Below are 15,880 nucleotides of genomic sequence, written 5' to 3' on the forward strand. Positions count from 1 at the left end.
TTTTGGAAATGTCACAGCTCTTTTAGCCAGCAAGTAAAATTCTGTTAATCTAAGCATTATTTTAAGTTTGTATTTAGGTATGAAATCCTTGAATATCACTCATTGCCAGCCTCAATGTTTAAAAAACCATAGAAGAGAATACAAAATTTCACATGATGAAAATTTCAACCAGAGACGACCATTGGAGTCAATATTTGCTGTTTATTTATATTTATCAATATTTATGGGTTTGGAACCAATACAGTGATGTTCCCTACAAATTACTTCCAGTAAACCAGCATAAAAAAAGACAGCTACACAATATTTTAATAAATATTAATATTTTAATAAAATATAATATTCAATAAAATATTTTAATAAAAAATCTTACTTTATATCTAAAATTAAAATTTGAAAACATTTCATTTTCACCAACTATTGGGTCTTACATTTAGGATCTCACTTCATTTTGAAGTAACTATTGTTTTCCAATACTAGCACCAAATTAAAAATCTGACTTGACCTATTGGATAAAACCAAGATTTTTAAAAGAAAAGAAGAAACATTCTCTCTCATAATAAGGAACTGCAAACTTCATCTGATCCCCATAAGGAATGTGAATCTGGTTCACAACTTGTAATCCACACTGCAGATTTCGAGTTGCAATAATCAATGGCTCACTATATGTTTAATGAATTTTGTGACCTTTAGGAAAGCATATGTGGCTTAACCAATTTCAGTGTATTTAATAATTTAAACTATGGAAGAAAACATTTACTTTGTCCAATAATGATGAGAATATTTTATCCACATGTGATAAGTGACATTTTATTTTCCTGACAGGAGATCAGTCTTAATTACAAGGCCATTAATTTTTTGTTGTTGTTTTAATAAGGAAATGCATTACCAAACACCTGCCAGTCTTTGGACTAAAGAGGCCAGAAGAATAGAATCAATACTCTTATAAATCAGCATGATCACTTAAATAAAAAATTTAAGACAAAGCATTCAATGCATTCAAACACAATTTTTGCTATGGGACACATCAATTTTTGCTATGGGACACAGGACTCTTGGATGGTATTTTTAAAAATATGACTAAAAGTGTAATACTAAAATTTATCATATCACACTAGGATACATTTTTAGATGTAACTGCTTAAGTTTCAAAAATTGCTTCTCTGTTGCTAAATTTCATTATAACAACATTTTTTAAAAAACTATGAACTAGACAAAACTGTAATGTCTCTTTTATCTTCATAAACATGGTATATAGTACAAGCCAAAAATTGACATTAAAGCACAATATGGCTTTGTAGGAAAAAAGTGACAAAACAAATTTTCATTCCACATCAAAAGTATTTGCTGAAGAACTGCACTCAAAGTCAAAAATACCTGCAAAAAGACTGCAATAACACATGCAACTCTGAAAAGTATTAAATTAGCCCTACTTGCAATACAAATTGAAGATGTTAGTTGTTTTTGTCCTTTGAGAGCTGTCCATTTTGGAATTCATTATTTATTATACTTTCAATGGCAAGGAGTATGAGAAAAGATCCATGGGAATAAATTGAAATTTTCAGCTATTTACTTCTCAATTGAAGTCAATCCTTTGCATGCAGAACTGTTTCTTTTTTAAAAAGGATTACAAATTTCTAATGCTGAATAGAAGTGCAAAGAAACTCATCTCAAATTTCAAAAGCTTCACTGAATTCCAACCACTGAAACTGTAATTAAGTACATATCCCTTCAAAAACCAAACAATTTAACAAAAATGCAACCTTGCTCTCAAATGTTAACTTTCATTGAAATCATTGAGACAAATACAGAAAGAAAAAGAACTTGGGCAAATAAAATTATCTTTTTGTGGAACAGTCAAAAAACACTACAGAACATAGAGTCAGTACAACATCAGAAAATGTTTAGTGGCCTTACCCCAGGTATAAAGGTAAAGATGTTGTACTTTTGATTTTTTATAGCATTTTTGGGGTATTTTTCTTCACACTTTTCAGGACACCCAAGCCACACTGTGCGAGCCTTCAGGTCTTTCTTTCTTCGACAAATGTTTATGAGCCAATCAGAACAACTGAAAAGAGAGACAATTGTTTATTTTAAAACTAAAAATGTACTATACAAGATCACAATTTCCAAACCTGGAGCTCCTGAAGGCAAATACCTAAAAAAAACAGGTTAAAAAAAAATGTTTGCCATCTCTATAAGCATATAAGCAAGCATGATGTCAGCTTCTAATATTTAGGGCATTTCAGAGTACGGAACTCACCCAGACATACACATATATAAACACTTACACATTCTTTGCAGAAAATCCCAATACACTAATGAGAAGTTTCACTACACAATACCCTGATACAGGTCCAAAAAATTCTAGTTAATAAGATTCTGCATCACGCCTTTTAGTCCTTTTGCTAAACTCTCTATCTTGGATTACCAACATTCAGATTATGCTAATGATTCAACAGGAAATAAGGCTTCTGTTTCATACAATTCAAAAGATTTCAGCAGCTTTGGATACAATTACCACATAATTTGCAAATCTTCAGTTTCCTCCATACCACTGCTAATGCCATAGTATCAAATATTAAAAAAAAAAACAAACAAAAAAAAATCCTAACCAAACCTAACAAACAAAACAAGAAAACCATTCAAAACAAGCCCACTACATAAATGCAGATTGCACAATGATCTGCAATGGAGGAACTTCAGTTCACAGAAGAAAGGAACAACACCCTTGCCTAAGCAGTTTACAAATCGACTGAAGAAGTTTAAACCATGAGCAGTGAGACAGAGAAGAGCTCACAGCGACATTTGAACAACTGCATTTTGGACAAGGATACAGGAACGGTGGGAAGGGGTCACAAGGAGGAACAGAAGCTGGCAAATGGAATGATGCCTCTGAGGCTCAACAGAATATTTACTAACAGTCATAAAACAAGGAACAAACATGGAAGTGACTCAACTCACATAATGCAATAAGCTTAAGTACTTGCTAGTACTATTTACAGAGGCAGAAAGACTATCCAGAGACCATTTGCAAAGAAAAGCGGGTTTGCTGTACATCGCATATTCTTGATTTACAATCTCATACATTAAAGGAGAATTTATCTGTATTTACTTGTTAATACAGTGAGGAGGTGCCTCAGTCATGTTGAGAGTCTGTTTTAGGCAAGTGAATCAGGAATACTGAGCAGACAGGCCTTCTGTGCTCTTCACCTACTGCAGTTGACTGAGCTGATAACAGCAGATTTCAGCTACATCAGCTAGTGACGTTGACATGAGAAACAATTTCTAGTGAGGTTTTTGAATATACTGGGAATATTTTTGATGCAGCAAAAAGAAAACAAATGTTAGGAAATTCCTACAAATTTCATTCACACCAACAGGAAGAATTTGGCTGAGAACAAAAGAGAAATTTAAAATCCAATCACCTCAGCACTGTTTACTGGATTCATTCTTATAGTCAACCTACTCATTTGCATTTGTACACACCTGTAAGAAAACAGAAGTCACAACCAACAATGACATGTCAAGAACAATCTATAAAATTGAACTAATTTCATTCTAAGAAGCAATTGCACTACTGCTTGAGTGCATGTCCTCCATGGACTCCTGGGGCTTTGAGCACCCTCATCCAGTGAGAGATGCCCATGCCCATGCCAGGGAGACTGGAATAGATGATCTTTAAAGGTTCCTTTCAACTGATATCATTCTATGATTCTGTCTCTAATAAAATTTAACTCTCAAGAGATTTAGCATAAGAAAAGTAAAGGAACATGTTCTTGGAACTGATGCAGTTGGAAAAATCATAATTGCAGAGTAGCTTACATAAAACCAAAGTAATTTCAGTGAAGATCTCTAAAGCTTTATTTAGAACTTACTGGGTAATTGACTGTTGAATATTTCATTTCTCAGACCACAAAAAAACTAGAAGAGAGAGTGGTAGATGCAAAGAGCAGATCAGAGTTCAAGGCTGTCTTGACAGATTTAAAAAACTAAAAAACTATCTGGAAGAACAGAATGCAGTTGAACAGGTACAACTGCTACACAATTTACAGAGAAATAGCTAACTACACAAACACAGAACCAGGAAATGCTCCAAAACCAGGTGGTAGCTCAGTTACTACACGAGAATGTTATACACGTGCAAATCTGTTCAGTGTGGACAAGAATGCTTGTAGCAAGTCATGAATGTATTCCTTTCTCTCAGTTGTGCTAGCATGATCTCAGTTGGCTTACAGGACCATTCTGAATACCAAATTTCAACAGGCCTACTGGGAAAACAGAGACCACACACAAGAGCAAGAAAACAATTACAGGTCTAGAAAGCAGGGACAGCTGACTATTAGATACACCAAAGAAACAGAGCTGTTCACAGAAGGCTGAGTGTGGACCTAATACGGTTTCAAGTATGTAAGAACCTGCTGCAAAGAGGAAAGGGACCATTATTCTCTAGGTCCACCACCATTAACTAATGACAGACCCTCAACTGTTAGCAAATCAATAAACGGAGTGGGCACAACATGGACAGATATTGAGTAAACTCTTTTAACGAGAGGGGTGGAGGAGACACTTAAGGAGGATGGAATTTCTGCAGATCTCTAAGATGTGGCTAGATCAAACATCAGTGGTAGATAAAATTCATTCTGTACAGTCAAGGAATCAGCTGGAAACCTCCTAAGGTCCCTTCCTAGTCTGTTTATTCACAATTACAGAATCATGAAACACACAAATGCTGCAGGGAAGGACGGCTGATAGTTAGTTTACATTGCCACAATGCCTATTGAAATGTTCTTGTGTGTAGTCTACAGAACCCCATGCTTATGACAAATTAATTTTGCCAAAGAATGCAATTCGAAGTTTTTTGGTTCTTTTTAAGGAAAATTAAAGGATATGCCAATAGTAAAGTTATTCATAGCAACAATAACTTTGTTATGTAAATACCACCACATCAATACTCACAAGCTGACCTTTAAAATACTTCAATTTTAAATGCTGGACTCTTAAGATTTTCTCCTGGATTCTTAAGATTTTGTCCCCAAAACTCCCCCTATGGGATAGACCTGAACATGCATTTTATTTTTGCTACAAAAATTAAATGTCCTTTCATCAGCTTCTCCCAGTCACTTTAAAATAGTGACAAAGAATTATTCTATCACAAAAATTGTAACAGTGTTAATTCAACCTGCAAAATTTAGCCCTGTTATTTAGTAACATACAAATGAGAAATATTATTACTTAAACTTGTCCTTAAAGCAAAATAAATAGCAGTCTTTCCTTTTCATGATTCCACAATCAGTTTAATGGCTGTGAACAGACCCTGCTGCTGCCAAAATGTCCAGTACCTCCCTCCCCCCCAAAACAAAGGTGTGGATTCTTGCTCCTTCTCTTGTGCTGGCACAAATATTCATGTAACTGCATGGGAAATCTGGGCCTGCAAATCAATCCAGCTGTAAACTAATGCAGAATAAAGAGGATTATTTTCAGTTATATCCATCCCAAATCCTTAAAAATCTTAAAAAACTGTAAAAATAGTTGAAACAATGCAGGTGATATATTTGCAGCAGAAGGCAGAATGATTTCACTCAGTGCCAACTTGATAAAACTGCTCATGGCATTAAAGCTTTAAACTTGTTATTTTCGAGGGTAGGGATGTGGAGACAGAAGACACAGATTATTTATATAGTGAGAAGTGTAAGGACAGATCTATAGGAAAAAAGTTTCAAGGAAAGCAACTTTTTCCTGAACAAAGTGAGCTAGCATCACAGATCTGTCTACAGTCCTGTAGATAGAAATTGCCTGACAATCTTTGAAATCCAGCATTGTTCAATCAGTTTTTGAATTTGAACTGCAAACAGATGGAATATTTGATTAGGCACAGTCTCTTTTGTAGAATCATTTCCTCAGACACTAAGGACTTCTCTACTGCTAAAATTAAACATTCACCTAAAACAACATAATTACACTGCCTTCCTTGCCACAGAGTCTCCCCTCCTTGAAACTACTTATTTTGTTACGGACCAACAGACACCATCATGACCATCAGTTTAGCAAATGCCAAAAAGTACAAACACAAGAGTCACGTCTGACCGGGAAACAACTGCAACACCTTTGATAAAAGGTTTGACTGACACAGAGCTAACAGTCAAGTTTTCAGATGTGAGAAGTCACAGACGATGAAAATATTACAGGTTATGCCTAAATCAATATTGTCATGGTTCAGATGAGCTTTACTACCATAGAAATAAGTTAGATTCTGCTATTTACAGTCTCAGCAGCAATTACTGCTTTATCACAGAAAGAATACAAGGTGGACATGCTGGCCTCCAAAATCCTAATCAATTTATATTAATTTTAAAAAATTAACACCTATGAAGTCTACCCAAAACTTTTGTAACTCAGATTATCACCATCCAATACATTTCTAATATGTTCTTGAACTAACATTGTCCAATACAGAACATTTTTTTGAGCAAGGGTACAGACCCTTTCAAAGGCTTTCCGTACTCAGTAAATTTGTATGATAAATGAGAGTAGCATTCTTGGAGCTTCAAATAGCCTAGAAACATAACATAACATGCAGCATGACTGACACACGCTTCAGATTTTTCTGAACTCTTATGTAAAACCACATGTAATGCTAGGGATTCAGCAGTAAAAAAATATAAGGTGCATCTTTATTTACAGATTTAAGTCTGTATTTCAAATGGCCTTGCCTAGAAAATTCAACACATGCACAGAAATTCTTTTCCTCAAGCTAGTTGCAAGCTTTGTTCTCTGTATCAACATAACAGACTATATGTATGAAAAATAACCAAATTTATAAAAGAACTTCAAGGCATATCTACAAAATAGCATTTTACTAGCCTGCTTTCTAATGTATTATTTTAATGTGGAGGAACAATAACCACTGTCTTCATATTAATAACCAATACCACATTAAAACTAAAAATAGCAACAAAAACCCACCAACCAAAAAAACTCACTACCAACAAACCAAAACCTGAAGTAATTGTTAAATAAGAACCCTTAACTTTTTCATAAATAGAGCGTATCTCTACAAGTCAAAAGCTAAAGTAAAAGTCTCAACTGACTCTGCAGCTCTAATAATAAAGGCTTTTTTTTTCTCTCTCTTTTCATTACTTTTATCCTACGAGCTTAACTGCCAGTATCTTTCACAAAACAGCATTTTCATCAGAATGGCAAGATAATATAAAAGCTCTATATTGTCTGCAAGGGTCAGCTTTTCCTTATTAGGTTTTAAGTAGCAGAAACTAGTTCTGCAAAGAAAACATACTGTAATTATTGTACTCAACAGGTAGCTTCAGTAATCAGGCCAAAAGCAACACAGTGGTCATGTCATTCTCAAAAGATCAGCATTTTCCCATGCTTCTGCATAACAAATGCGTTGCAGATTAATTGAAAGCGTACAGGCCATCTTAGAGCCCAAATTAATCCGAGCATTTGATATCCCCTTCACTTCATATGGAAATGCCATTCAATGGCACCATTTCATAGGGACAAAGTGTTTTTTGATAACAAGTGGAATGTAAATCTCATGAGAAAGAAATCAATCCAGCCTAAAGAACTCCAGAGTATTGATCTATGTGCATTATAATTTCACAAGCTTGAAGAGAATTTGTAAGTTAAAGGGGAAATGATTACAACCACAAAACAGCTGCTATATCACAGTTTTTCTTTTAACTGTGCTATGAAAGCAAGAAATAAGCAGTTTCTGAAGTTAAAAGTTATATTGGTTGAATTAATTCTTCAGTTTGTTCAAAATCAAAGACAACATTTTATTTAATTATGACGTTTTTCTTGCAAATGGAAAAACTCTTTAAAGAGCTGAAGATTTGCAAATAAAGTTCACACCATTCAGATCTGATCAACAAGTCCATTGTCTATACTGAAGTTAAAAGCTGTATAAAAAATTTTTACGAAATCTTTTTTCAAGTACACAGAACTTTGTCAAACCTTCCATACTTGCGTCTGCAAAGCAGGTGGAACTTTTTAGACTAAAGAGTAACAGTTTGTGATATAGCAACAAAAATCTATAGAACATAAAATTCTAAAGCTGCAAAGTAAGAGATGGAAAACTTCCTCTCACAAAAATGAGATTACTCCTCACAATGCAAGACAGACCAAAACCCCTACTGAGTATGGGGGTTTTTGTTTGTTTGCAACATGTAAAGTGATTTTGAACACAAACACAAGACTCACTGAGAATCCAAAAGAAATCAGGGGCCCCCTGAGCTTGGCTCCAGAATAATGCCAAGTCTTTTATTGTGTTCATCTTTCTGACACAGCTTTGAAAAATTTACAATTTCATTTAAAGCACAAAAAGAAATTCTAGATGTTGAAGCAGAGATTTCACCCTCACCCAGATGCAGGTATGAAGTACTGATTTCCATAAAAATAAGGTGAAAATTTAAGTTCTGTTTAACCAAACAGGTCTCAGACTGCTTTAATCATACATTACACTTAAAAGAACCCTGTTTGTCTTCTAGAAAAAAGTTTCATTTGTTCCTTTAACATGAATACACTAATACACACAAAAATTGTTTTCTAACATGATCCTCTCCATTTCAAGAGTGAAGGCATCAACACACAATTGTATCTCAAACCAACACTTCACACCACATAAAAACACTGTAACTAATTCTACTACACAGAGTAAGTAAATACTGCATGTGTGACAATACAGTAGCCTCCAAGTTTCCCGCATGATTTTTTGTATGATTCTAGGTAATTTTATCAACTGCAAATTGGCATTTCAAAAACTCAACTACTTTGTGGGCCCCAGTAAAAATTTGTAAAGTGCTATTATAATGAGAAACCATTAGAAAGAGTAACTTACACCAACTACACATCCCTGATTTTTATCAATTACAAAGCCTCAACAATGCTCTCTGCCCAGATGAAATCTCCCTACTACAATGACAGGTATTTACACACTCAGAAATTCTCATCCAAGAGGAGGTTTCTATCCAGCCTAACTGGACCAGTAGATAAGACACCATAGGATTCACCTCCCTTCCACATCTTTTTCCCTACTTCATCTAAGCAGGCATCTGCAGTTTTCCTATGGGAGTATCCTCTATCTCCTAATATCCAACTGAAGTTTCAATCTTCTGCTAGAATCTGATGCTCATTTTTTCATTATTTTTTCCATGAAAAAGGAAAATTATCTGCTATGATGTCTTATTTTAGAGAACACTAATGTGTGCCTGCAAGTATAAACGCAAGTCCAAATGGACTCTTTACTGTGTCCAAATTTTGTTGAGGAAATCAGCAAAGCAGAAGTCATACTCCCCTAAAGCTTCTTTCTTAGTGAAGACTTTCCTTTTCACACACCTATATTAGCAGCAAAGTATGTATAGAGCATAGCAAAAAAAAAAAAAAACAAACCAAAAAAACCCCCCCCCAAAAAAAAACCAAAAAAAAACCCCAAAAAAATAAATCAGAAAAAAAGAATCCATAGTGCAATTTCCTTTCTCTTTTCCTTCTCAAAAATCCATCATAAATATGACTCAAGTAATTTAAAGAACAGGTTTGAAAGTTTCTAGGCTTGAAAGCTAAGATGTACCTCTCAATTTTAAAAAGCAAGCAAGCAGGAACATGAAATTTTGCAATCTTCAGCACTAATGACCATTTCTTGTGACATTCTCTTACAATTTTTAATTAATTCCAATATAAACTCACCTTGCAATTGCCTGTCTCTATTCAAACACTGTAAATTCCATGCCAGGGTGCAGTCTTTACTGATCTGCCTGTCTTCATCAAACTTACAGCAATATAACCACAGTAACTAATAATCACTAATACTTACAGAGCTGAACTCACATAAAAGTATATTGTTTGAAAGGTATCTAAACTTTAAGATATGTCCAAAAGATCAACAACTTCTTTAAATACTTATAAATGTTTTTAACAGCTAAAATGTAGGCCTGTACCAGAAACACTGCTTCCAAAACCCATTAACATATACAAACACTACTTCTGTAAACTTTTCTACCTTCCTTCCTTCTACCTTCCAAACACTTAACATCTATAATAAAATTGATAAACCATGAGGTTTTGTTAAATCATTATATAAAACAGGAATCAACACAGATCATGTTTTTTAAAGCTTTCTAACAATTATTTTAAAAAACTGAAGGTGTACAAACACAACTTTGCTTAGGTAAAACAACAGGCCTCTTAATGCACCATGAAAATCAGCTGTGAAGACTTCTATCTAAATCTGTTTTAAAAACATCTGCCAAAGAAAACATTTGCATTTTAAATTCACTAAAAATGCTTCACTCACTTCACATTACTCATTGTCAGATTTTATCACTCCAAATTACAGAAAAAGGAAGATTCTTAATAATCCTAACAGCAGTTTCACTACTTAGAAGTTATGTTAAAAATTCGTTGGAAAATTAATATTCCAAGGTATTTGCATACAGTAGAGTTTGGCACAGAAAGTTTTTAAGAAAGAACCAAATCACAAGAGATAATTCCAGTTATGACTCACTCCAAGACCACCAGTTAAATTACATTTTAACCATTAAAATTGAAGGGTTGACTAATCATTAGTTGATGAATTTGCTTTTTCCTTACAGTAACATCAATAAATGTATATATATTGTAAACTTAATGCTCTAATATCTGCAAAAGTAAAAAATTTAACCCCTCTACCCTAATGTAGCGTTGAGTGAAGTGAGAACCAGGATTACATGCTAAATTATGGACCTCAGATTAATACAAATTTAGCTCATGATCCCTCTTGCAAGGCAGCAAGGCAGACAGGAGAAGCACAACAAACAGCATCAGCCCTTCAGAACTGCTTTTAACAGCTGGCAGTGTCATAGTAAGAAAAATGCAGGCAAATAAATAAATAAAATATTCACAACAAGCAAATTATTCTGTGTTCTGTACTCTGCACATATCACACAATACAAAGTTAGCATTTATTTAATTTTTTTTAAACTTTAATTAGAAGTAGTAGTGTGTGACAAACCTAGTGCAAAGGAACTTCCAGCCGCCACAGATAAACCATTCTAAGCCTCTTCTTCTCTGAGAAATTCTGGCTCTTGGTAAAGTATGGTAATCACTCTCATCATTTTCAAAGCCTTCTTCCGACATCATAAGTGGCATTTCATCCAAATGAGAGGACTCATCTTCCGCTTGGTACCTGGCAAAATGAGATAAAAGCACTACATAAATAGTGAGTACATCACTTTTTCTTACTGGGAATTTCCTAAACTAACCAAGTTAATGGTTATGGAACCATTTTGCCTTATGGAATTTCATTAGGGAGATATTTTCATCTAAGTATCATTAGGGAGATATTTTCATCTAAGTATCTCCTGCATTTTTGTTAACACATTATTAAGGTTTTAGTAAAAATTGTGTAATACAACAGAAAGCCTGCAATCATTGTCAATCATAGTATAAATAATTCTAGGGAAATTCTTAATTTTTATATAACATGCATACAAAGTTGCAACTTCCTACTTTTCAAAGGATTTTTTGTAAGATTTTGTTAGGTAGAAGTTACTTTGCAAAGCTTATAGCAGACACAAGTGACTGAGTTTTGACGGACGTACAGATTTTATATTTCCACTGTGCTTTTTCAACCTGCTTTCCTGACGTATTTTCTTGTGTGTGCAGGCCTTTGAGCCTCACTTTCTACACCACTCATCAGTACCTTGGCTTTAATTATGAAAACATTATAGTTTAATTCTTACAATTCTACACAAAAACATTCAGTGAGCCAAGAAGATTTGCCTGTGGGACCTGATGCCTTAAGAGGCTACCTAGAACAGAGGCTAGGCAGTGTTAAATGAATAAAGGAGGTATTTATTAAAAAGGCCTTCAAAGGGTACACCTTGGGCTGTACAAGAGCCTAGCCAAGGCTACACCCAACATTGATGACAGGTCACATGCTTTCACACTTTTATAAGTTTTGGTCCATTTACATACTGGGGTTAATTGCCCGGTTACAGCTTCAGGTTATGATGTCCCATCCTCCCATGCTCCTCAATTCGCTGTTGTTTACACTTTTTGGGCCTTAAGCCGCAGGGGCATCCTTGGTTCTTGGGCTGGAAAAGGATTCTTTTGTCTAACTAAACTGTGAAGAGAACTTGCTAACACTTTATATGAAATTCAGAGTTATATACTAATGCAGCACAGAATCTGGAACATATGGCAGGCAAAACTTAAGGCATCAGACCCATGGAAACATTGGACTAACAATGGTCCTTTCCTTCCCAGAAACTATTACCCATTATCTCAATTTTACACATGTGGAATGCTTTTTAAGCTAAGACAAAACACTGGAATATTCAGTAAGAAAATTCCTCTAAGTGCATGTAAATTGACTAACTTACTCTTTTTATACCTTAGGGAGGATGATTGAAAGAAGATGCACTGTTACTCAGAATTAGGAAGTTTAATTTTTATGAAACTATATTTAAAGTCATCTCTTACAAGGTGAATCCTGGGACTGTGTCATTTTCTCCCCAGCAAGCTAATCCCAAACCATTTAAAAATAGTAATTAACAAAACTAGAAATTCATTCCCTGTACATGACTGAGTAGATGGAGTGCATGGTGCTCTGCCTAGGGATGGATGAGGAGGCAACTGAGAGCTTCTGGATTAAGAACAAAGAGAGAACAGGTAAAGGCAACATTTTAGTAGGTGTCTTCTAGAGACCACCTGAACAGGAAATGCATGCAGGTGAAGCCCTTTGCAGAGAAGAGCAGCTTCACATTCTCAAGCCCTGGTCTTCATGGAGAACCTCTGCCACCCTGGTATCTGCTGGAGGAGCAACACAAAAGGACATAGGCAATCCTGGAGGGACCTGCAGCACTTTGATAACACCTTCCTCCTCTAATTACTCTGGAGGAAGCCCATGAGACAAGATGTTCTGCTGAACCTCATACTCACCAAGCAAGGAGGAACTCACTGGGGATGGGAAGGTCAACACAGCCTTGACTGCAGTAACCATAAGATGGCAAAGTTCAAGGCCCTGAGAGCGGGGGGAAGGTAGCAAGCAGCTCATAACCCTGGAATTCAGAATGGATTCAGCCACTTCAAGAAGTGCTTGAAAGAGTCCCATGGAATAAGGTCTTGGGGAGAAGAGGGACCCAAAAAAGCTGGCTAGTACTCAAGGATCACCTACTCCAAATTCAAGAGATTCCCATCCAATGGGATGGCTCTGACTGGACAAACAAGGAGCTGTTCAAACCGGGCACAAAACAGAAGTGCACAGAGGGTAGAAAAAAGACAGGTAACCTGGCGAAATACAAAAACATTGTCCAAGCTTCCAAGGACAAAGCTAGGACAGCTATAGCCAAATGTAATTGAATCCAGCCAGGGAAGTCAGAGACAAGAAGTTTTAAGTAGATAGGTGAGATAAGGAAGATTAGGGAAAATGGGGTCTCATTGAATAACACAGGGGATATGGTTACACAGGACATGGAAAAGGCTGAGGTGCTGGATGCCTTTGCTTCAGTCTTGATTAGCAACACTGACTTTCAGGAGTCCCAGGTCTAAGAGAACAGGAAAAAAGCCTAAAGCAAGGAAGATGAGTGAGGAAACACTTAAGCAAACTGAATACTTATATATATATATATATATTTCTTTCATATAGTGTAATATTGCATATATAATAAAGTAATTATAATATGTAATAAAATATGTATTATATATTAGTAATATTCTATTATCTATATTTGCATGTAAAATATAAAAAAGCTTTTGGGCCCTGATGGGATGCACCCACAAGTGCGGAGGAACCTGTCAGATGTCATTGCAAAGTCACTTCCAATAATCTTGGATAAATCATGGCAATTGGGTAAGTGAATAAAGATTGGAGGAAATCAAATGCCTCTCCTCCTTTCCAAGAAGGAGGACCCAGGGAACCTGCCCTTAGCTTTCAGTCTCATCACAATCCCTGGAAGAGTGGTTCATCTTTAGAAATCTTTTCCAAAAAAAGACAAGAAAATTATGAGGAGTAGTCAAGCATGGCTTCACCAAAGGGATGTCCTACTTGACCAACCTGATAAACTACTAAGATTGAATAGCTGACCTGGTAGATGAGGGAAGAGCAGTGGATAGTGTCTGCCTGAACTTCAGTAAGGTCTTAGACACTGTCTCCTATAAAACTCCTGTAGGCAAGCTGCTCCTGCAGTAGCTGGATGAGCAAACAGTGAGATGAATTGAATTCTGTTGTAATGGCCAGGTCCAGAGGGTGGTCAGTGGCACAAAGTCTAGTTGGAGGTCAGTATACTAGGTCAGTGTACCCCAGAGATCCATACTGGCTTAGTCTTGTTTAACATCTTCATTGATGATGTGGAAGATGGGGAAAAATACATCCTTAGCAAGTTTGCAGATGACACAAAACTGGAAGGAATGACAACACGCCAGATGAACATGCCACTATCCAGTGCAAATTTGAGTGGCTGGAGAAACAGATTCATAAGAACCTCAGGAAGCTCAGCAAGAAGAATTACTAAGTTTTCACCTGAACAACCTCACTCATCACTACATGTTGGGGGCCCCTCCAGGGAAGGAGCCTGGCAGCAAAGAATTTGGGGATCCTGGCGGACGGCAGCGCTGTGCCCTCGCTGCAAAGACAGTCCTGGGCTGCATCAGGCAAAGTGTTGCCAGCACATCAAGGGAGGAGATTCTTCCCCTCAGCTCAGCACTGGGGATGCCACACCTGGAGCAGTGTGTCCAGTGCAAGAGAGACATGGCCATGCTGAATAGAGTCCAATGAAGGGCCATGAGGATGATGAAGGGACTGAAGCATCTCTCCTACAAGGAAAGAATGAGATAGGTGGGACTGCTCAGCCTGGAGAAGACAAAGTACAAGCAGGATCTTATTAATGTCTATGAACCTGAAGGAAGGTTGCAAAGATGAATGAGCCAGGCTGTCTTCAGTGGTGCCCAGTCACAGGACTAGAGGGGTCAAACTGAAACACAGAAGGTGCCACCTCAACATCAGGAAACACTTTTAACTTGAGGATGACTGAGCATAGGCATGAGCTGTCCAGGAAGATTGTGGCATCTCCACCCTTTGAGACATTTAAAACCTTAAAACCTGTCTGGACGTGATCCTGAGCAAGCAGCTGTAGGTGGCCATGCTTAACAGGAGGGAGTTCTGCTGGCAGAACAACACCCTGAACAGTATTCAGTCAAATACAGGGGTTTTTTTTAGAAAAAGCAATATTAAAACCACAAGGGGTAAGCATTAAAAAGCTTGCATTTTTTCAACTCACTATATATCTAATACAAAAACCTGAAACCATTTCTATTCCTCTTAGATTTTCTATGTTGAGCCTTATTGTATACAAGAATATATATTAAAGCAGTTACTAACTTTTTTGGATGCCAGGAAAGAGAGGGAAGGAAGCAAGAGACTGAATATTAGATTTCTATTGGAAAGGTACACCACATACTTTACACTGGCTATACAATAAATTGGTATCAATACAGTTAAGAAGTAAACTCTAATAGGGAAAGGGAATAAAAAGCCCTAAACCCACTACTGTGTAACAAGTCTTGAGTTAGACACTCCCTCTTTTCTTTGGCAGGTGATGCCCAGATTTCTGCACTGCCTTGGAAACACTTGGCATGGAACACCATTAAGGGATGTGTTCAGACCACATTAGAAAATATTGCATAACTAGGAGTAATAATAAACAAACATCTCCTGTACACCATTGCAAGTCAAGCGAGTATTGGAGCCTTTAGTACATTAGGCTTTATGACAAGAAATCTTCATCAATGTTTCAAACGGTGTAAAAGCACTGCCACACTGCAGAAAACACAACCAAAGTTTCACAATAAAATACACTGTGCTAATATTAAAAGCTAGGAGTTTCCAGAA

The 15,880-nt window shown here is 36.3% G+C and overlaps 1 protein-coding gene across 3 annotated transcripts in view; it reads right to left on the bottom strand.

Moving 5' to 3' along the window:
- Positions 1-15,880, bottom strand: part of ATP9B (ATPase phospholipid transporting 9B (putative)) — a 155,398-nt gene that overhangs the window by 127,820 nt on the left and 11,698 nt on the right. For all 3 annotated transcript variants that reach the window (XM_063159571.1, XM_063159562.1, XM_063159581.1), the window contains exons 2-3: positions 11,003-11,176; positions 1,915-2,065 (exon numbers count right to left, since the gene is read on the bottom strand). In XM_063159571.1, coding sequence (XP_063015641.1) covers positions 1,915-2,065; positions 11,003-11,176 — 325 coding nt within the window. The remainder of the gene's footprint in view (positions 1-1,914; positions 2,066-11,002; positions 11,177-15,880) is intronic.

The sequence above is a fragment of the Melospiza melodia genome, chromosome 1 (genome assembly GCF_035770615.1).
Source record: "Melospiza melodia melodia isolate bMelMel2 chromosome 1, bMelMel2.pri, whole genome shotgun sequence".
In the NCBI taxonomy this organism is placed as follows: domain Eukaryota; kingdom Metazoa; phylum Chordata; class Aves; order Passeriformes; family Passerellidae; genus Melospiza; species Melospiza melodia.